The sequence below is a fragment of the Paramisgurnus dabryanus genome, chromosome 6 (genome assembly GCF_030506205.2).
Source record: "Paramisgurnus dabryanus chromosome 6, PD_genome_1.1, whole genome shotgun sequence".
Classification (NCBI taxonomy): Eukaryota; Metazoa; Chordata; class Actinopteri; order Cypriniformes; family Cobitidae; genus Paramisgurnus; species Paramisgurnus dabryanus.
The window spans coordinates 36,498,232-36,516,849 of NC_133342.1; the positions used below are offsets into that span (position 1 = coordinate 36,498,232).

General features: G+C 40.3%; 1 protein-coding gene across 1 annotated transcript in view; it reads right to left on the reverse strand.

Annotated features, from left to right (window-relative positions):
* Positions 1 to 13,806, reverse strand: part of LOC135767482 (NACHT, LRR and PYD domains-containing protein 3-like) — a 61,649-nt gene extending 47,843 nt beyond the window's left edge. The window contains exons 1-5 of the mRNA XM_065277210.2: positions 13,682 to 13,806; positions 6,625 to 6,769; positions 6,053 to 6,157; positions 2,753 to 2,810; positions 6 to 210 (exon numbers count right to left, since the gene is read on the reverse strand). Of these exons, the coding sequence (XP_065133282.1) occupies positions 6 to 210; positions 2,753 to 2,810; positions 6,053 to 6,157; positions 6,625 to 6,677 (421 nt within the window). The 5' untranslated portion in view covers positions 6,678 to 6,769; positions 13,682 to 13,806. The remainder of the gene's footprint in view (positions 1 to 5; positions 211 to 2,752; positions 2,811 to 6,052; positions 6,158 to 6,624; positions 6,770 to 13,681) is intronic.
* Positions 13,807 to 18,618: the final 4,812 nt, after the last annotated feature.

The following is an 18,618-nucleotide window of genomic DNA, read 5'->3' on the forward strand; positions in this document are numbered from 1 at the left end:
CTTACGGGTCTGTAGTATGTTAGCGAGGTCTGTCTGGTTCATCTCTTTCAGGATATGCAGTGTAATCTTCAGAAGTCCCCCTCTAACTCTCTTTTGACCTTCATCATCCTCATCTTCTCTCTCTGAGCATGTTGGGTAATCTGTACTCAGTAGTCTCTTGAAAATCTTCAGCTCTTTCTTCATCAGAGAGATGATTTTATGCTCAAGCTCCTGAAATCATTATTGAAACATAAGGTTTTTTTGTTTACTCATGTGCTCAGAAAATGTTTTCATACAAATTTCAGGAGTATGCAGCAGGTGGACAAAAAATATAAATTTAGTCTTAACCTCATTCAATCTGGATTATTTTCAATGAGGAAGCACATAATATATTTTACAATACACAATGAAACCATTTCCATGTATTTACATAGAATCAATATCACTTTTGCACAAGAAAATAATGTTGTTGAACAAATGTAAAAAATTGATCAAAAAACCAATGGTAATGGCATTGAATCCATTTTTTAATGTTATTATAATTGTTTGCTATCTCAGAAAATGAAACACCATAATTACAACCACAAAGCCTGAATTGTATTGAACTGTAAATAAAATTTAACCCATTAAATTTTTCAGTATCTCACCAAAGAAAGATTAAACTCCACAAACAACATAACAATATTTACCATCTTATTATTAACTACACATATTTTTTATTTTGAGTGGATTAAGCTATAGATTTTATTCAATTAGAAAATTAATCAAAAAAATGTGTGGTAAAATTTGTTGCAGTTGCAATCGAACTAATCCATTGAAAACAAATTTACAGCATTTAGAACACCGATAGCAGACAATTGTACGGTGGCCATCAGGCGTCACTGCACTGCAAATGCTCACAACACATACAAATACAGAAACGCATTGCAGATGCTCACAACACATACAAATACAGAAATGAAGTGCAAATGCTCACAACACATAAAAATACAGAAATGCGTTGCAAATACTCACAACACAGAAAACAGAAACGCACTGCAAGCAGAACAAACAACAACGGAAGTCTTTCAGAGGGGTCAGAAAAAGTGATGCACCTGTCTGGGAAATGTTGGCCATTTCTCAAACTAAAAGATGAAAATAGTTACATGCCTGTAGAATCTGACAAGCTTTTGGAATGTAATGTTTAGTTAACTTAAATAAACTAGGCTTGATGGCGTATGCATCCTTCGGATTGAGAAATGGCTGGAATTATTTCACAGACTGGTACATCACTTTTTATAATCCCCCAGAAACACTTCCGTTGTCATTTGTTCTGTTTGCATTGCGTTTCTGTATTTGTATGTGTTGTGAGCATTTGCAATGCATTTCTGTATTTGTTTATGTTGAGAGTATTTGCAACCAGGGCTTGACATTAACACCCGCAAAATGCGGGTAGATTTCGGCTGTGCTGGGTAAGACGGCCAATCCCACTAGCCACTTTGGCAGGTTGAATATAATTTTTTTATTGTAGTTTTCTTAAGTTATGCCAAATGATAAACAATGCGCAGTGCGACACTGGGAGCACTCTGAGCACTCTGCACCCAGCGCAACGCACAGAGACCGTTTGAGACGCCCGTGCGATCAGCGGAGTGTTGCGGACCAAAGCCCACCTTCCAGAGAGCGTGCGAGAGCTGATGGATTTGCAAATGCACAAGAGGACACATTCTGAGTGCATACACACTTCGAGAAGATAAAACAATTGCATGGAAGTGATTGAAGAGATATAAATTGCGTACCCACTCTCAGAGCAAGAGCGTAGAGAAATTCAGCGCATACCTGAATGCACACGAAATCAATGGAAACCCACCAGCTGAGGGGTTCACGCATCATTTTAATGTAGGCTACTTGGGGCAACAATACTCGACATTTTATCATTAAAAGTCTTAAATTACTTTTAAGAGAAACCATGATCAAGCTTATAGAATACAATCTGCATAAACACGTTGACAGTAAAATTCATGTACATTTCTTGACAGTATTTACTGCTGTTGTTAGTAAATATTTAAAGTGTCGAGGGGTTTTGTGTTTATCTTTTCAGTTAATCTTTTAAACCCTTGCTCCACTTTAAATATATTCATTCAAAGTTAATCAAGTATTTTTATGCTTTACTGCATTTGAAATTCATTCTCCATCTAATTTAGCTAAACCAGGTAAATTTGCTCAAATTAAAGTCATTTTAGGATGCCAAAGTCAAGTTTAATCATATACAATTTATTTTACCAGCAACAAAATTGTGGCCAGTGAAAATGCTGAGTGGCTAATAACTTTGTCAAGCCCTGTTTGCAACACATTTCTGTATTTGTTTGTGTTGCAAGAAACAGCGCATGTGTTGTTATGAAGGTCCCATAGAACAACCCCCCCCCCAAATTAAATACTATTTTGTCAGTGTGGCCTACAAAAGGGTTAAAAACAGTTACATTAATATTAAAACACAAGAGTCAAGTTCCCAACTAAAGCAAACTATAATCAACTTTTATACATTAATAATGGTGGAAAGTGGTGTTGATTCAAAGCAAATAGCATTGATTCGGGGTTATCAGGGTTAAGATCTTTAAATAAGGTTAATATATTAATCTTTTTAATCTCTTGGATTCTCTGCACTTTCATCCTGTGAGCCTATAGAGATGTTTTTTTTGTCTTCAGAAAATCTTTGTGTGGGTGAGTCTTTAGTCCCACAGCACATATTCAGTAATACATGACAGCAGATCACAACCACATACACACTCAATCCTACCTGGAAAATAGAATCCATGTGCTTCATTTTGAAGGATTTTGATCCATATGTTGTGTACCTGTAATTGAACAATAGATTAAATATTATTTTCTTAAATTTGAGCACATAATACACAGGTAAAGCTTCACAATTCAGTTTTCAGATAAAATTTTTTTTTTTTTTTTTCATTTTTCTGGATAACCTTGTCATTGGATAATTGTCATTTTCTCTCCTTTTCTTAATTTTACTAAATTGTAATTTAAGAAATGGAAATTTAAACAAATGAAAACTAGGCAATCTTTTTTGTGTCGTACATTAGCAGGGATATGGAACTTTTGCGGGTAGACATCACAGTTATATCACAGCAAGGTGCGAGGGCAATGTGATGGCAGAGAAACGATAAGGTTACTCATGTAACCCTGGTTCCTGAAACGGGAACAAGCATTGCGTCAGTTGCTGACGCTATTGGGGAAACTCCTGTTTACTCCGCGATTGAAGCCCTTTGGTTAACGTCTGTAAAAATTACAGACCAATGACGATTAAGCCCGCGACAGGGGCGGGGCTAACGCCCTTTATAAATCCGGGATAGAATGCCATGAGATTATTATTACTCGACTGAAGTGCGCAGCCAAATAACACTCGCTGCGTAGGCGTTTGTAGCACGGCCAGCTACGCAATGCTCATTCCCGTTAGGACCGAACTCGAGACACGACGCGTCGACAGAAAACGTGTGTAAGTCGCCCACCCATTTAACCGATGCCAATGCAAGAAGGAGAGCGTTTTTAAACGAGAGAGCTCGCAGGTCTGCCTGTCCGAGTGGTTCGAAGGGAAGACCACGCAGTGCTTATGGGACTGTGGACGGTCGCGGCGGGTTTAGTCTGCATTTGCCTCTGAGAAACTTAATGACAAGATCATGTTTCCTGACAGAGAGACCGGCTATAGGCTATATGTTATGCTGCAATCGCCGCCACGTAAACTTTAAGCGTAGAGGGTGCTTGACCGCCGTCCATCATCTCCTGTAGGAAGGAGAGAATATATATTCCGTGGTTGAAATGTAACTGAGACAGTCGGTCGTTCCACACACCGAAGGCGGGTTCGCCGTCGCAGTGCGCGCCCCAACCCGTTGCAGACGCATTCGTGGTCAGCACTTTCCTCCGCTGAGCTGGCGGCGGTTTCGGGGGGCCAGTCTCAGGCGTGGAGCAGCTCTTTTAGGCAAGAAATGACTTCAGTGAAGCGCTGGGTAAAGCCTTCCACCGCAGAGCCGAAAAGTCCCGACGGCGACACTGGTGAGTCAAGGAGGGCAACCTGATCCGTGTCTTTGATGTCCGTAAGATTTCGAAGCCAGCGAAGACGTCAGGCGGCAGGGCTTGGACGGATGGTTCAGCTTCGACCTCCAACCGCCGGCCAAAAACGGGCAGAGGTGGGTGGAAAACAGACTCTTTGAGCGGCGGAAGCTTGGAATAGCCGCGTTCATCAGCGACGTCCACCACCAAAAGGACCTGGGAGACGGCGCTCTGTGCTCGGGTGGAGTGAGGGGCGCGCCAAGATTTCGTGAGCTCCTGGTGGGCCTCAGGGAAGAACGGTGCTTGCCGTTGGTAAGCTGGTCAACGGCGGCGACCACTAAAGACCGAGCTCCGCAGTAGTTTTGTCAGAATGTGAACGAGTCATGAAGAGGGCATGACTCACTGGGTTCTTCAGCAGTTCTTCATCCGAAGATACCCAATCCTTCAACTCATCGGAGGATGACATCATCTCAACCGTGTCACCGGACCCAAAGGAAACCATGCTGCTAGCACTCGGAAGGGGGCGTTGGTCTTGCTGGACGAAGGTGACGGGTTGACGGCGGGGAGACAGAGCACGCGGGGAATGAGCCAGCCTGGACTCGGTCTCAGGATGCTTTCCGGCTTCACGGCTCTGCTGCTGCTTAGGCGGGGGAGCACGGGAAGCCTTCCTCTTGAAAGCAGGGATTTGGCATTTCTTGCATTTTGGAAAAGAGCTCTTTATATAAAATGAACACACACATAAAGAACATATTCCAATTTCCAAGATATTAAATAAGCAAATAAATAATAAACTGTTTTTACTATATCTAAGGCCACATGGAAAAAAAGTAAATTTTTGACTTATTAATAGTATTTAGCAGAAGAATGTTTGCCGATCGGGTCTGGTCCAGCTTTTCAAATAATAGACAGGTCCGCGTTGGTTCCGGGTAGTACATTTTTGACATTTCTCGGTTCTGCACAGGTCCCGGTCCAACTTTCAAAATAATAGATGGGTCCGGGTTGGTTCAGTGTACCACATTTACGGGTCTCTCCGGGTTTGGGTACGAATTTTTTGACCCGTGTAGACCTCTTGGCGAAAAGCAGTAGGCGAGGCGAGTAGTATGTCCGAATTCACAGTATTCCAAAAACAGTAGGCGAAACTAGGGTGTGTGTATGTGTGTTCACGACTTCCAGTGCATGTGTTCACTACTTACAGGATGGGTTAAATGCAGAGGTCACATTCCAAGTATGGGTTACCATGCATTGGCAAATACGAGCCCTTTCTGTTTGGAATTAACATGTTGTCTGGGTGTGTTTACTCTGGATACTCCAGTTTCCTCACACAGCTTACAGACAGGTTAATTACTTCTTTCCCTAATGCAGAGCCAGCGCTACCTATAGGCAGAGCAGGCAATTGCCTAGGGCCTCAGTCTGGGAGATGGGCCCTCCATAACCCTAAGGTCTACTACTACTAATAATAATGATAGTAAATCATGTCTGCTTTAAAATGTTTCATCTGTGTGGAATTGCATCATTTCCAATTCAATTTTAATAAAAAGGCATTTAATATTGCATTAAATTAAATAAACCATATTAAAAATAAAAAGAAGGTGTAAAGGAAGTTGAGTATTCGGGAGAGGGCTTTTCTGACTGTGGTCTTACAACTGTTCTTAATTCTTCCATTCTTAAAGTCACATGTTTGCAGTTGTGTTACCCTGACATTTGACAACATTCAAATTGTTGGAAGAAGTTTTCTTAATTATTATTATTTATTTTATTATTATTATTAGTATTTTCTTAATTAACAGCTATAACTTTAAAAACTACTGGTAGTTTTTATTTATTTTTTATTTGCCACAGCATTTTATTTTGAATTTTTAATCATTTAAACACAATTTCAAAAAAGCTTCTTAGTGTGTTAATTTGTGTGGAAAGTTGTGCCGCCTATCGGCCACTTCATGTCATGTCATGTACTTATTTGTCAGTAGTATAAAGTATACAGGTAAATATTTGCACATTGAACCAGCAAATTCACGACGTGATTTACTCTGATCCTTACCTTACATTTGCAGCGGAGTCTTTTGCAATAAAGTTACACGGAAGATCCATTGAATCCCTCTTCAAGGACACACAGCTGAGTTCAGGTGCTTCTTCATAGTTCTGACTAAAACACAACAGCAAATTAACATTGCACAGTAAAATTCCCGGTGTTCATATAGAAGCCACCAGCAGGGTGTTAATGTCTCAATGTCAACAAACAATAAAAGAAAGAAAAAAAATGTAAAATTTATTTTTCTTATAGCATTTTTTTTTTTACTTTGTGTGCGCTTAAACTATTAGTTTTACAAGTGATATTAATGTATAGATGCTGTGAGTTTGTTTTTGTTTTCGAATCCTCAAAAAATTTTAACTTGATTTTTCTCAAAACTGACTTTGCTGACTGTGTCAAACACGTGTTGCTCTGTCATTATTTGGTCAGATTCCAACAAATCATAAATCATTTTGAATTTTTTTATAGAGAATGTCAAAATATAAATATCAATTTTTTTGAAATTTGCTCATTCTGACTAATTTTACAGGTCAGGTCACATTTACTTCTGCTGAACATAATCAAACTTAAAAATCTCTCACCTGTTCATTTTGTTTGTTTCACTTTTTCTAGACAAACTCCTTCTGAATGTCATGATTGCACTTCAAATGTTGTCTTGCAACTGGAAAGGAAATATATATATATCCAGCAGATACTGGATTTTCAGATCACAACTGGGAGATCACTCTAGGGAGAAAGATAGGTCTGTGGTTATACTGGTTTTAATGGAAAACGTCTCAAGTTACAATGTAAGCATTGTTCCCTGAGAAGGGAACAAGACGCTCTGTCGCTGAAACTATGCTATGGGAACGCCTTTTGCGTAATTGCGTCTGAAGCATGTATAAACCCAGTGGTCAGGTGACACGTCATGGGAAGGTGATGTTGGAACCAGGAAGCAAAAAAAGAGTAACATCAATGCTGGCTTTAGCTAAATAGTGCCGAAGCAAGATGTAACAGGGATGCAGTGAGTATGGCAGTGAGATGCAGTGTCTTTTTCCTTTCTCAGGGAACAATGATTACATTGGTTACATTCTTACCCTGAGACGTTCCCTTTTGAGGGAGCTCGCGCTGCGTTGCCGAAGCTACGCTATGGGAATGTTGTACCAAAATACCAAGCTACCAAATGCCTGTCTGTGTGTAGCAATGAGCACAGCTAAGACATGAGCACCTGGGCCCCAGGTGTAGCGCCAACATCTAACTCATTGAACTGAACGAATGTGAGCAGAGTGGACCAGCCCGCCGCATTACCCAGACCCACTGGGGTCTACGAGCCTGGCCCTCTTAGAGGCCAGTACCAAAGTTTCCATTGCTCTGGGTGGGGTTGAAAAATTGCACTGCCCCCCAGAGAGAGAAGGTTTGGATACCATATCCAGTTTGGTAAAATGGACCCTCTTCAGAACTCCCATTAGCAGAGTTGATCGGTGAAAAACGTACAAACATAGCCTCGGTCATGGCTGTACCAAAAAAGCGGTGCTGGATGAGTGAGGAAAAAAACAAAGGACAGCACACTTCTGGCTGGTAAAGACCTGGTCCAAACAAGCTCCACCACCTGATTTGGACTGACAGTATGAACAACCCTGCAAGTAAGCCTACAATGGCCCTTTATGGGCCCACTTAGGGCTAGTCTAAGGGCCCCGCGCAGGTTTGCTCATTGGCAAAACGTTGGCCCTTTAGCGCTGGCCCTGCGCGGGCAGCCCTCACTTAGCCCCCAGGAAGCCCTCATACAGAAAAATCCCCAGAGTTAAATGAACACTGCTGGATGTATATATTGTCCCATCTTACAGAGTGTTAAAAAGTAACAATGAAGCAGAATTAAAAGCTGTGTTATCCTCTTTCTCAACATCTCTGTCTGAAATCTAAAATTGCATTTCACATCTTACTTGTAGAGTCATTTTCTTAACTTATGTTAGGATGTTGGCTGTTTCATTTAAAGTCACCATTATTGTGATCAGTGGTTGTTTTAATTGGACTTTGACTCTTGACCGTTGGCTTGTTAGTGTGTTTTAAGTGCTATATCTAAGTGTGTTTAAAACACATGTTATAGCAAAGAAAAGGCAATTGTAGTTGAATATTGATGGTTGATACATAAACATTATCAAACATAATCATTTAATGAACAGATTTATTAATATAGTTTCCCCCCTCATCAGAAGCATCCTTTTCTGTTAATAATGAAATACTACAGTGTAAGGTCCAGAACTCTCATAGCAGTTTATCATTCTGAAGGATTTTGATAGTTTGCACATAAACATTAACCACTGCACAACGTAGATGCACAGACATCAAGAATCAGAGTATGAATCTCAACAATGGTGACAAAGAAAATGGTAAAAAAGGTCATTATTTATTCATGCCGCAGTGCATTCTGGGAGTCCTGGATGAGATTTGTAATTTGTTGATACCCAGCATGCATTGCAGCATGAAGCTTTTCGTTTTATTGTCACCATCATTGTGATTCATACTCTGATTCTTGATATTTGTGTGTCTACATTGTAGAGCAGTTAATTTTGAGTGTCAGTGTTTCAAACTTCTTCAGAAAGACAAACTGCTAAGAGAGAGCTCAATCTCATCCTGTAGTATCACATTGTCAGAGAAAGATCCTTCTGATAAGTGTGCAAACAATAAATTAATACATAAGGTTTTAAATGATGATGTTCAGACTTTATTTACTGAACTGACCACCACCAAAGGATCGCATGCTGCCATAACAAATATGTCTTAAACACACAAAGTTATAGCAATCAAAAGACTGAACAAGGCAAGAGTCAAGTTTAACTAAATCAACCACTGATCACAATAGTGGTGACTTTAAATGAAACAAAATCTCAACCTAAAGTAAGAAAATGACTCTACAAGTAAGATTTAAAATGCAATTTTAGATTTCAGACAGAGATGGTGAGAAAGAGGATAACAGAGCTTTTAATTCTGCTTCATTGTTACTTTTTAACACTCTGTAAGATGGGACAATATTTACATCCAGCAGTGTTCATTTAACTCTGGGGATTTCTCTATTTGAGGGCTTCCTGGGGGCTAAGTGAGGGCTGCCCATGCAGGGCCAGCGCTAAGGGGCCAACGTTTCGCCAGTGAGCAAACCTGTGCGGGGCCCTTAGGCTATGCCCATACAGGCCCATCGTAAGCTTACTTGCAGGGAAGGTATGAGTCCTCAACATTTGTTTCTTCCATAATACTAAGGTATGAAGCATTTGCATGTGACCCTGATCATGCAAAACGGGTTTCCCCTTAGGGAATCCTATAATAAAAGGATATATTCTATATGAGCAGGAGAGAACTGAGCCTGCATTGTCGTTGAAATCCATATTATCCCCCCCCCCAAAAAAAGAGGTCATCTGTGCTGGAGAAGCAGGCTTTTCCTGGCATTTGGCTGATGGGCCTTTTGTCACTGTTGGTCTTCCATAATTTTTTCCCAGCCCATGAGGGATGCATCCATTGTAAGCCTAATGTGACAACACTGAGCCTCCAACACCAGCCTTTTGGAAAAAGAACCATGGTTTCTTCCATAATACTAAGGCACAATGCATTTCAAACTTTTTGTGTGTGTGTGTACATATTTATATACATATTCTCAGTGTTGGGAAATTTTTGTATTTACTTGCACATACCTTGAAAGGCTAGCCGGGTGGGGTCGCACCTCGGACGAGAAGCGCTACGAGGCATTGCGTGTATGACAACTCGCAGGTATCGCACACCGCACATGCACGTTAAATAGCGTGAGCTAGTCAGAGTCTATTTCAAGATCCAGAATATGCGTTAGCAGCCTATATTTATCGTTAACGATTTAAGACAAATATGATGTTATTTAATGTTAAACTATTTGAGTGGTGCGGCAGGAATTTCAGCAGCTTCTGTGTTGTTTTGATGACGCATGCAGCGTGACTGGTGAACACTGACTGGTGGCAGTGTTGCCAGATTGGGTGTTTTTTTCCGCTACACATTAAGGCCTGTTTACAGTGTGTTTTAGTCGGGTTTTCGCCTGGAAGAATATAGAAATCTGGCACCCTAATGAACAACGTTAAACTGAAAGAGCGTGCCGTTCACAGGCACCAGAATAAACGAGTTCACAGTATTGTTCTTCAGGCATTAATACAGTACGTTCAGTTCACGTTCAACTTTTGTTCAATGAACTCGTTCAAGCACAGCACAGCATATTCTCAAAATATACATATTCTTATTTTGCCTTTACTCGGACCACCTGCAGTACCCTCACGGACCACTAGTGGTCCGCGGACCACAGTTTGGGAATGGCCGCTCTATATGATGTGGAGCGCTGCCCCCACTTAGCAGCCCCCGAATATTATTATAAATTATTCACGTGCACCTAAAACGTCTGTAGGACAGCCGGGGTAAGTAAGCACCGGCGTGTCCTTCCAACACGTCAATGTGATTTAAGACGATGTCCAACGAGGGGAGAGATAACTCACAAGCGTCTGCCCCACCCTAGACAACGGCAAGTATCCGTGCATACCCGTCCCCACAATGTTGGAAGACATGGTGGCATGGGGGGTATGTACATGGGCAGGGTGTGATTTGTGTAAAAAACAGAGGGGGGGGGGGGGTGTTTTCATTTTGTCATGAGTCATTTTGTACCCACCACGTTTTAACTTCCGTCCATAATAATTTGACTTTTGTTTGGTTTTCAGTGGTTATGAGGAGCAATATGAGAGAGAAATTTGGTAATCATTGTCCGACCTAACAAAAATCCATTCAAATATGACATGCCACATGGCCTAAATGAGAGAAAGACATGGTCCGTCAATGTCTGGAGGATAACTAGCCTGTTGATAAAACATTTAATTCATTAATAATCTAGTATTTGTTATTTTTCTGTCATAGTTTCTTCAAAATTGAGTTTTGAGTGTTTTAAAAAATATATTTTCATCACGCCCCGCCCCTTTGATTGCCACGCCCCCGGCCCGCCCACCTGCACAACCCTACCGCCTTAACTAACAAATTTTCTGCGGGAAACCCTGAGAGCACATTTCAAACATTTTAATTCATAAAAATAAATCATGAGAACATGAACTTCATCACTGCATTTGCAGGAATTGTAAAAAATTTGTATTAACTCAGCCTAACGCAATATTTTTACTCTAATAGCTCATCTTTCACCACACATATGAACTGTGATCATGCACAACGAAAAAACACGCAATAATTAAATCTTGAATGGCAAAACTATATGGCACAACGTAGTGTCAAGTTAAACATAAATATGAACAATGTATTAATGGTAAAGTTAAACCATTACAGTAGAAACAGTTTTACTGCTGCTTTTAAAGTTATAACGTTCATTTTACACCACGATATCAGTGAAATTATAGAAAAGACAGATGCATTATGTTTTAGTCAATTAGCCTCATTTGCGCGAACTGGACGCGCCCGCGCCTCGCTAAACGCCTCATCGGCGTTTATCAAATGTGTAACTTCGGCCATTCTCAGTGGTGTGACTGGGACACTAACTCTGCTTGTCATCATAAACAGATAATCAGATTGTGATGTTTATTCTCGCTTTACTAATATGCTGAATATGCTGCTGAAAATGCTGCCTTCCTTCGTTTCGACCGGTTTCGACACAAAGTTCCACAACCATCTCGCAAGTGTTGATAGGCTATTACTCGTGAGGTGTAACCGGGTGTGTAACCAATCAGATAGCGCCGTGGGCGGGACATTGAGCAAGTCTGCAGAGTAGTGAATAGACCCTGTAAGGGATCTCAGGTTTCGGAAGGAGAATAAAACTGCAATCGTTCCCGGGTTTCTGACACAATATGTCTGAGAGCGTTGCTAGAGTACGAATATATTGTATTGCAATATGGAGCGTTTAAGTGTTAACACTAAATCAAAACTAAACAACAGATTTGTAAATGAAAAGGTTTAATTACAGTACTGACTTAAAGTTACAGTTGAAATGGTTACACTATAAATGCATGAAATGGTAAAGGAAGAAAGGAAAGGGAAAAGGCCAATGCAAAAGTCAAAAGCCAAAGCAAAAGCCCAGAGCTCATAAAAACATTGACCTTTATCCTCTATCTCTTGACCATGTGACTAAACCTAACTTCAAATTGACCAATCAGAAGATCACCTTTAACCCCCAATGTACTTGACCAAACCCAACATAATACATTCAAACTGACCAATCAGAAGACCACCTTTAACCCCCACTGTATTGGATAAACAGTTGTGACAATAGTCTTTGATCACTATCAGCATAGGGGGCTGTGACAAGTTGTGACCAAGTAATAAATTCCTATATTTATTTTTAATCTTACAATCCGCCCTTTTTGAGGTTCAAGCAGCATGGGAGACCGATAGAAACTTTCTCTTGCTTTTACTTAGTGCTCTCATTCGCAGAATTTTGCGTCTGCGGCGCTACCGGACCTGATTGCGACCACTTTAGTTAATGCTTATACAGCCGCGGACTTCCCAGATTCGGCTCTTTAAGAAACGCGTCAAATACAAAATTAAAGTAAGAATGAACATTCTGCATACAGCACCTGAAAACAGACATACGCTGCGTCCCAAACCGCCTACTTCAATACTATATAGTAGGCAAAGAGTATGAGAAGTAGTGCTTTAGAACTTTTTTGACAGGATCTCTCAGGATGTGAGATTGTTTACATTTCACAACAACTTATGTCAGTCACTTGAAAGTTATAGCATTTAAACGTGACATATTAGGGTATAATCTGTAATCTTACCAACATGATCTCACAAAGTTCCGTGGGATAGTCACCGAATTTTGTGCTCATTTTTCCGTGGCATTCTCACGGATCTCCACATTTTTCCGTGGCCCTGCTACGGACTGTCTTTTTCCGTGGCATTCTCACGGATTGGTTACTCAACTGCTTTTTCCTATTTTCAAACCATTTTCGCTTCGGTTTAGGGTTAGATTTGGTGTTTGCGTTAGTATGTCACTTTAACTATTGGTTTATACTATTTTTTCTGATTTATTCTTTTATATTTTCTAAACTTTAAACAATTGTCACCTGGCGTTGGGGTTAGAGTTGGGTTTGGGTAGGGATGTCATTTCATGTAAATCTAATCCTAAACCGAAGAGAAAATGGTAAGAAAATAGGACAAAACAGTTGAGTAACCAATCCGTGAGAATGCCATGGAAAAAGACAGTCCGTAGCAAGGCCACGGAAAAATGCGGAGATCCGTGAGAATGCCACGGAAAAATTAGCACAAAATTCAGTGACTATGCCACGGAAATTTGTGAGATCAGGTTGAATCTTACATAAACTTGTGCTTACATATTTTATGTATAAAAAAATAATTTTCACCCAGCGTTTTTTATGCGATTCTCCAAAATGCACATAAAAATAGGTGAATGGAAACATAATAACAGTAAGACAATAGTTTGACATATTTTGGTTAGCTGAGGAATTGAACATTTTTATTTTTATATATATTTTTTGGTCCCCCATATTGTTTAATCTATGTCACCCGTTTCACACTAAGCAGAGCTTTTTTGTTGCCAGTACCTTTTTCCCAAGCTACCAAAGCATGTTTATATGATTTTGTATAATGTCTGTCGAGTTTTGGTTTGTAAGGAAATTTGATCTTGAAGCATTTTGTACTCACCTGTGTAGGAGCTGTTGATCTTTGCTTTTTAAAAACTGTCCTAGACACTTCTGTGTGGATTCAGTTGGTGTGTATCTTGTGACATTGCATTTGTTCCTGTACATGTAATTTTCAGTTTCGTGTGTGTGTGTGTGTGTGTGTGTGTGTGTGTGTGTGTGTGTGTGTGTGTGTGTGTGTGTGTGTGTGTGTGTGTGGACAACAGGAAGTAGGGTCACAAAAAAAGAGAACAAAAGCATGCACATCAACCTTAAAAAAAATTAGATGTGGTAATGCCAGCAGTGAAATTTTTCATACAAAACGGCCACTGTCACACATGGCAATGTTTTTTTTAATTCGAGGCAAAATTTCTTGCAAAACTGCTAATGTGATTTATATATTTTTGCGTTCTGCTTGTGGTTTGTGTTATGTACACAGTAAAAAATTATTTGCTGCTGTTAAATTTGAGTGGGCAGTTCAGCATCACTAAACAAAATGTTGCACAATGTATGTTCACCACTTCAGCATGCATATGCTTTTTTCACAAGGCTGAAAACTAAACAAGCCTCAACTTGGTACAACGTAACAACATAATGATGTAACAACAGGGTGTCATCACGCTGAGTGCAAATACTTTAACACCCCCCTCACTCTTAGCTCATTGTGTTATTAAAAAAACAATTAACAAAACAAAAACAAATAAAGCATCTCTTTTACATAAATAACGTAAAGATAAACATTTTTCACAATTTTAAGTGCCAGACATATCACAAACAAACCTCTTTAGTTTTTGCTTTGTATCTGATTTCCTGAGTGTCACCACTGTTGTGATTCATGGGGTGAATCTTGATGTCTGCATATGTGACAAAACAAATTTAGACTTTATATGGGTCATGGCACAACACTTTTTTTAAGATGTCAAATAAATCTTTGGTGTCCCCAGAGCACATGTGTGAAGTTTTAGCTCAAAATACCAAATATATAATTTATTATAACATGTTAAAATTGACACTTTGTTGGTGTGTGCAAAAATGTGCCGTTTTGGGTGTGTCCGTTAAAATGCAAATGAGGTGATTAAGTGCAAACACTGATCACAATGATGGTGGTTTGTTGCAATTGAAACTCAATTGTGCTGTGAATTATTTTTTTCTCTCTCTTTATCTCTGCACTAAATGGCAATGTTGTGATTTGATAGTGCAGATTAAGGGGGCGGTATTATTCTAATAAGAGCTCCTTATGACATCATAAAGAGGGCCAAATTTCAACGACCTATTTTTGTATGTGCTTGTAGAGAATGGTTCACCAAAACTAAGTTAATGGGTTGATCTTTTTCACATTTTCTAGGTTGATAGAAGCGCTGGGGACCCAATTATAGCACTTAAACATGGAAAAAGTCTCATTTCCATTTGCTTAAAAAAAATTGAGACAATACTACAATGTTTTTAAAATGAATTTACTAATATTACATATGTGGTATCACTGTTGGTAAACTTTCAGTGAAGTTGTAAGACCCATGTGAGCTTTGTTTGTAACAAAATTTCTTTGCAACAAATAACGTGTTTTAGCAAATACTCTTACAAGACCAGACACTAATAAGAAAGGTCAAAGAGTCAAACTACCAAACCAAAGGAATCACTGATCGTCATAATGGTGACATAACATTTTCAATAAAACGTCAGCATGTAAATCTCTTCTAATAAAAAAACAAAACCATAGCATCACAGTCAGCATCACTATACTCTTAGACTTAGCTTCTCTGTGTCACTTCTTCTGAAGCTGTAAGGTTTTGTTCTGTGTTGACTCGTGCCTGTTATTTGAATTTTGATTGTTTTCTGCCTGCCCTGACCATTTGGATTACGATTTGGATTGCCCCTTATTGGATGTGTTTGCCTGCCCTTTTGGGAGTTTACTTAAATAAACCTCTTTTGCACATGGATTCATCTCTCATTTGTTTTCTTTAAGCACCCATGTTACAAAATAATCAGCCTAACCAGAATCCAGCGGAGGTCTGTAAATTTCCAACCGGCAACATGAATCTTTGCTTTGGCTACCCCAGAACAACCGACCCATTGAGAATTACATCAAGGACTTCCTGGATTTAAGCTATCAGGTACATTTTGATGATAACATGCTTAAGAACATTTTTTATAATGCACTTGATTGACATTTACGCATGTGTATGCCACGTGATGCCTCAACCTGGACTTTAGCGAATTACATTGACTTTGCTCCTTTGTTGAGTGGTTCCCCCTTCACAGTGGGAGCTGTAGATGAGGAACACTGCAGCCAGGGTCGTGGGGCAGGCTTGGACTAGGGTCATGGGGCAGGAATGGACCAGGGTCATGAGGCAGGCCGAGGTGTTCCCTGGTCCTAGCCTGCCTCACCACCCTGGTCCATTCCTGCCCCATGACCCAGTTCAACATCTGCCCCATGACCCAGATACAAGCCTCCCTCACGACCCTGGTCCATTCCTGCCCCACGACCCTGGTCCAAGCCTGCCCCACGACCCTGGTCCAAGCCTGCCCCACGACCCTGGTCCAAGCCTGCCCCATGACTCAGGTCCAAACCTGCCCAATGACCCAGGCGCTAGCCTGCCCCATGACCCAGGACCATGCTTGCCCCATAACCCTGGACCACGCCTGTCCCTTGACCCTGGACCATCCTGGCCACATGATCCAGGACCTCCTCTGTCCTCTGGACTGCCCCGCCTTGGCCAAGAGGTCCTAAAACCCGCCCACCCACCCACCTGTGGACTTTGTGTTATATGTGTGTTGGGCTCCAGGAGTCGCCCTTAAGAGGGGGGGTTCTGTACGGTTTTGTTCTGTGTTATGTTGTGTTTTGTATTTTGTACTTTTATTTTGACACCCAGTTCTGTTCTGACTTTTATTTTGATACTATGCCATGTCACACTTCGCATCCAACTTCGTGTTTGTTATGAATAAAACCACGTCAGTTCTGTTCAGTCACACCTGATTATGTCATTGCCTGTTACTTTGTATGTTTAGTCTGTTTAGCCTACCTGTTTGCCTGTTTTCTGTTTTCGTATCTGCCTGTTTTTGACCCGGGCCTGTTATTTGGATTTTGATTGTTTTCTGCCTGCCCTGACCAATTGCCTGTCTTTGGATTTGGATTGCCCCTTATTGCAGGGGTCGGCAACTGGCAGCAATATTTTCTGTCCCGCTGGATTATTTTGGAAGTCCGTTTTTTTTTATTAGCCTATTTTACTTTTACAAAAATGGTTTACATATAGGGCCCCGTGTGTCATTCCTTCAATTGTTATTTTCACATTAAAACCAAAAAGAAAATAAAGAAAAGTGTTTTTCCAGTATTTATTTCCTGAATTAAACAAGATTACAGTATACATGAATATCAGCTGACGTCACCTGACGTGGTCGCAAAAGAACAAGAAGCTATGCCTTCAATATGCTGTGAGCATCAAAATCGCTATTTTAACAACACTAAGAAGGCTCAACACAACATGATATTTTGCTCGAAGTATCGCCTGTGTCTCTACACGTGAACTCGAGCATTGAGAACATTGTTTGTGAACACAGAGTTAACTAAAAAGAAGGTTTTGAATAACTGACTTTGGATGATTTGGCGTCCGCTCGCCGCCTTCTTCCCAGTCAAGATGTTTCGATCTCCAATTGTGACGTAAGGAGGGAGGAGAGTAAAGATTGATATCTCCTAAAGCATAGTTCCATAAAAATGCACGGATAATTCGTTGTTTTGTCGCAAGTGAAAAACAATATTGACCTTCTAGTTGAAAAAGGAGCCTCATATGAGATTCATTCATTCGCATGCGGAAATCGATTATTTACGTCTGGCAGAGATGGACACCATAACAGCCAAAGTCAGTTTTACAAAACCTTTATTTTTAGTAAACTCCGTGTACACAAACAATGTTCTCAATGCTCGCGTTCATGTGTAGAGATCCAGGTGATACTTCGAGCAAAGTTTCATGTTGTGTCGTGCCTTCTTATGTTGTAAAATAGTGGTAGTTCGGTAGCAGTGGACAGCGGCTGGAAGAACGCATCAGGGATTGAGTAGGCATCACACCCTAACCAAGATATATTTTTTTAAAGTAGCGTTTCTTTTCATGACAGTCGAGATGCGACATGTTGTCTTTCGTAGCCCTACTGTATCCGTAAGAATCATAGACAGGAAAAGATAAGAAGAAATCTGTAAATCGTAGCAAGGTAGCCAATGCTTGTCAATAACCTACTGTTACTCGGTAGGTCCTCAAGATGGCAGCATGACGTAAAAGGTCACATGACTGAAATCCATCTATACAGCATACGCAGTCAAATAAAATAAGCATGGACAGTATGCAAGTGTACCAATCAGAGTAAAATATCCAAAATCAAAAACCATGTAGGCCCTATGTTTTCATTTTTATATAAGGTAATGAGAAAACAGGGCCCATTATCTTATCAGAAGAGGCCATCTCACGCAGGCTGGAGAAAGACTGCAAAATAAAATGGAAATAATTTATGAAAGTGAGTGATCCAGAGCAAGAAAAGAGAAAAACTATAGGGGGCAGATAAGGTTTAACTAATTGATATTTTAACGTTCACATACCGAAGTGAATTGATATCGATCCTTTGCTAATTGTCTATAAATTAATAATGTTGCAGAATTGCTTAACAACAAAAACTAAGAAGATTATTAAACACACCTCGGTTCCAAAGGTCTGCTATGTCAGGTCTGATCTGATAATGGCTGTACAGTCTCCCCCTGCTGGACGCAACTGAAACAACAAGGGCGTAAAACTGCTTTGGCCGTATGCCTGCTCTAGTTCTGCGAAGCCTCCCCGTATAGCCGAGCGATAAAGTCCAATTTAAGGCGGTTAGGGTTAAGGCAACATAAAACGTCTTTCTCCATAACGTAAGGCTTTCAAAATATAAGGATAAAGATTTAAATAAGGAACGCTGGTGTGCTTGTAGACGTTTTTGTGGTAG